Source organism: Coregonus clupeaformis, chromosome 16 (assembly GCF_020615455.1).
Source record: "Coregonus clupeaformis isolate EN_2021a chromosome 16, ASM2061545v1, whole genome shotgun sequence".
NCBI classification, from domain to species: domain Eukaryota; kingdom Metazoa; phylum Chordata; class Actinopteri; order Salmoniformes; family Salmonidae; genus Coregonus; species Coregonus clupeaformis.
The window spans coordinates 10,986,120-10,990,039 of record NC_059207.1 but is presented as its reverse complement, the minus strand read 5'-3'; the positions used below and the strand labels follow the sequence as shown (position 1 = coordinate 10,990,039).

The following is a 3,920-nucleotide window of genomic DNA, read 5'->3' as shown; positions in this document are numbered from 1 at the left end:
GTATTTGATACTCTGCCGATTTTGCAGGTTTTCCTACTTACAAAGCATGTAGAGGTCTGTAATGTTTTATCATAGGTACACTTCAACTGTGAGAGATGGAATCTAAAACAAAAATCCAGAAAATCACATTGTATGATTTTTTAGTAATTCATTTGCATTTTGTTGCATGACATAAGTATTTGATACATCAGAAAACCAGAACTTAATATTTGGTACAGAATATGTGGGGTGCTGTGGGATTATTTAAGAGACTCTTTGAAGACGTTGGGTTTCAGATGTTTTCAGAAGATGGGCAGGGACTCTGCTATCCTAGCTTCAGGGGGAAGCTGGTTCCACCATTGGGGTGCCAGGAGAGAGAAGAGCTTGGACTGGGATGAGCGGGAGTTCGCATAGGGGTGGGAGGGCCAAGAGACCAGAGGTGGCAGAACGGAGTGCTCGGGTTGGGGTGTAGGGTTTCAGCAAAGCTTGAAGGTAGGGAGGGGCAGTTCCTCTTGCTGCTCCGTAGGCAAGAACCATGGTCTTGTAGTGGATGCGAGCTTTGACTGGAAGCCAGAGGAGTGTGCGGAGGAGCGGGGTGACATGGGAAAACTTGGGAGGACATACAAATCACATCTTATTCCCTCGTAGGCTAAAGTTCCAATGACTCAGTAAACATACAAATCACATCTTATTCCCTCATAGGTTCAAGTTCCAATTTTTACTTAAGCATACATTTTCTCTATCTGGAATATAGGTGACTCACATATGGCTTTTTAACCTTTGTGTGATTTAGTGTGTGTGTGCGCATGTACACAGGTGTGTGTGTGTGTGCTTGCATGAGTGTGTATGCATGCCTGTATTGTGTGCATGTGAGTGTAGCCATTACTGCTGGCCCTGCTCAATCACTCCTCTGCGGAGATTTAATCCTGCGGCCGTACGAACCGTTTTTCCTCAGTCATCAATGTTTAATGAGATAAGGGGCTAGCAGCAGACTGATATATCACCGCTCCAATTCTCAAGTCACAGAGTAATCGTTCCACGCTGCCTGAATAACAAGTGGTAGACCCAACTGAACACATACCAAGTAGTGCTCAGTACTTCTTTTGTTTTCTGTTTCTCTAGGAAATATATATAGCCCCTGGTCCAAAGTAGTGCACTATAAAGGTGGCTCTGGTCCAAAGTAGTGCACTATAAAGGTGGCTCTGGTCCAAAGTAGTGCACTATAAAGGTGGCTCTGGTCCAAAGTAGTGCACTATAAAGGTGGCTCTGGTCCAAAGTAGTGCACTATAAAGGGAATAGGGTGCCATTTGGGACGCAACCATTGAATGGTGATGTCATGGCTCTTTTGTAGTGACCAAGCTGGCAGTGATCTGTGAAAGAGTCATGTTATGTTTGCTATTATCATAGCGTAACATCATCATACAGTTCAGATGAGACGTGTCTTCGCTGTACATAGCTACTACGTTCACTGTAGTTTTTTTTGAGAGGACACGTGTTAGTTTTATTAACCTTCCCTCTCTCTCTCCAATTAAGATATCTGTTCGTAGAAACACACCCCATGGAAAGAGATGTGACATTACCTTATATACCAGTCAAGCCTGGTAGCCGTGTCCATATCACGGAAAGGGATTTGACCCTTCCTCGTGGTGGCCAGCCGGGCCCCTGATTGATTGGTCCCTGAAGGGCTCCGTGCTAAACAGTGGTTAATCTGGCACCTCAGTGCTAACCGGGCCCCAGTATCCACTCCCAGAAAAACAGGTGTCCGTCGCCACGGCAACGCTAAATTAAAAGTCCCCCTGGCGGCAACGGACTTGGAGGGAGTCAGAGGTGTTAATGAGAGTGGTTTAGGTAGAGAGGGTAATGTTACCGTAAATAAAAGCATCGGGGAGAGGAGAGCATGGATTGTGTGTGTGTGTGTGTGTGTGTGTGTGTGTGTGTGTGTACACTGTATTCTAATAGACAGTTGTTATGGAGGATGAGTTAGCATTTCTCTGGCCTTGCCTTGACTTCTCTGTCACCCATCAGTACACCCCAACATTCAGCCTCAAGATGAATACAGATATGGATGGGGTGGCATTTACATTTTAACTCCACTCTTACTGGTAAAACAACTCCAATCAAGATTCATTCAACAGGTTAACCTCTACGGGATCGGTGTCCCATATACGGAACGATTGAGCTAATGTGCGCTAATGTGATTAGCATGACTGTTGTAAGTAACAGCAAACTTTCCAGGACATAGACATGTCTTATATGCATATCCTTGCTTCAGGTCCTGAGCTACAGGCAGTTAGATTTTGGTATGTCATTTTAGGCGATAATTGAAAAAAAGGGTCCGATCCTTAAGAGGTTAAACAAGATTGAAAAGCATAAAGGAAAACGTATAACCACAAATATTTGCTATTATGCCTTGATCAGAGTGCCTCCAAGACCAGCTGTGGTTGTTGTGGAACACCTGAAGCACTCTTCTGTTTTCTTCAAGGTTAAACAAAATGGAGCGGGGTGGGGCACTCCAGGCTAGATAGAAAGTATGTAGAAATTATAATGGACCTATATATTTTCAAATAACTTGCTTTTTTTAAATGATCCTTGAAATACCTGAGCAGGTCATCTGGTGGTCATTCTTTGGATTACATCACAATGAGTGCATTCCAAACGACATCATATTCCCATATTCCCCCAATGGTCCTGGTCAAAAGTAGTGCATGATTTGTATTATTATTTATTTTATTTAACCTTTATTTAACTAGGCAAGTCAGTTAAGAACAAATTCTTATTTACAATGATGGCCTACACTGGCCAAACCCGGACGACGCTGGGCCAATTGTGCGCCGCCCTGTGGGACTACCAATCACGGCTGGTTGTGATACAGCCTGGAATCGAACCAGGGGGTCAAGCAGTGAGATGCAGTGCCTTAGACTGCTGCGCCACTCGGGAATAGGGTGCTATTTGGGACACCCCATTGTTCATCCCTTTACCTTTGGTAATGTTGAAATATGATAAGTTACGTAAAGTGTTCATTTGGTTGTTGATTATCGATCACACTCACCTTTCACTCAGGACACTGCAGAAGGTGTTGATGTTGAAATCTTCGGTATACAAAGAACAAATGACTTGATGTTTTGTTAATGCCTTGGACCAGAGATAACATTATCAATAAGTGATGCTTGACATGTGCTGTCTCTATCTCTCTCCCCCTGTCAGGATCGGGCCTTAATCTGAGCGACAATGAGTCGATCCACGGGAGCCATGACAGTGGGAGTACAGCCCCGTCTCAGATAGTAGAACTAAGACGCATCCCCATCGCAGACACACACCTCTAACCTCCCACGGTTTTATACCACAGAGAACAACACAAGTGTTTTTATATTTCTACTGCCTTTGCACTAAAACATCAAGTTTTTTGAATAGAAGGGTTTTTGTTTTCGTTAGTTGTTTGATGTCATGAAAGCCAGTGTCTGTTTTTATATGAATATATAAATGTTTTACTAAATGAATGTGTAAAAGTCCTTGACACACTTTTTGAAACTGATTTGATCTCTCCTGGGTGTAAATGTTTTTGTTTAGTTTTTAGGACATGAGCCAGCACCAACAAACCTGTTGCTAAAGGTTTCTGTAACATTGTTAATAAATATTTCAACAGCTATTTTACATCGGGCTGTCTTGATTCAATTGTGATTGCGTTTAGAGCGTCTGGCAACAGTCTATGGTAAATGTCAGCAGTTGAACATAAAGAGAGGAGAACTTGTGTGAGAGTTGCGTAACGCAGGATGTGGAATTGCTGAGTGGCTGTGGGGTCACGCAGTCTCCTGGGGCAATTTCACAAACTTGTTCTACACAGTCTGAGAATTCTGGTCCATGGAGAGGTCTGAACATTTCTGCTTGTGTCTGCAGAAGTGGCGGGAGGCGGAGGGAGGATGAACTATAGATGAGGTAATACC

At 43.5% G+C, this 3,920-nt stretch overlaps 1 protein-coding gene across 1 annotated transcript in view; it reads left to right on the top strand.

Annotated features, from left to right (window-relative positions):
* The window catches only part of LOC121584425 (adhesion G-protein coupled receptor V1-like), a 197,916-nt gene extending 194,291 nt beyond the window's left edge, over positions 1–3,625 (top strand). Inside the window, exon 89 of the mRNA XM_041900302.2 lies at positions 3,184–3,625. Coding sequence (XP_041756236.2) covers positions 3,184–3,302 — 119 coding nt within the window. The 3' untranslated portion in view covers positions 3,303–3,625. The remainder of the gene's footprint in view (positions 1–3,183) is intronic.
* Positions 3,626–3,920: the final 295 nt, after the last annotated feature.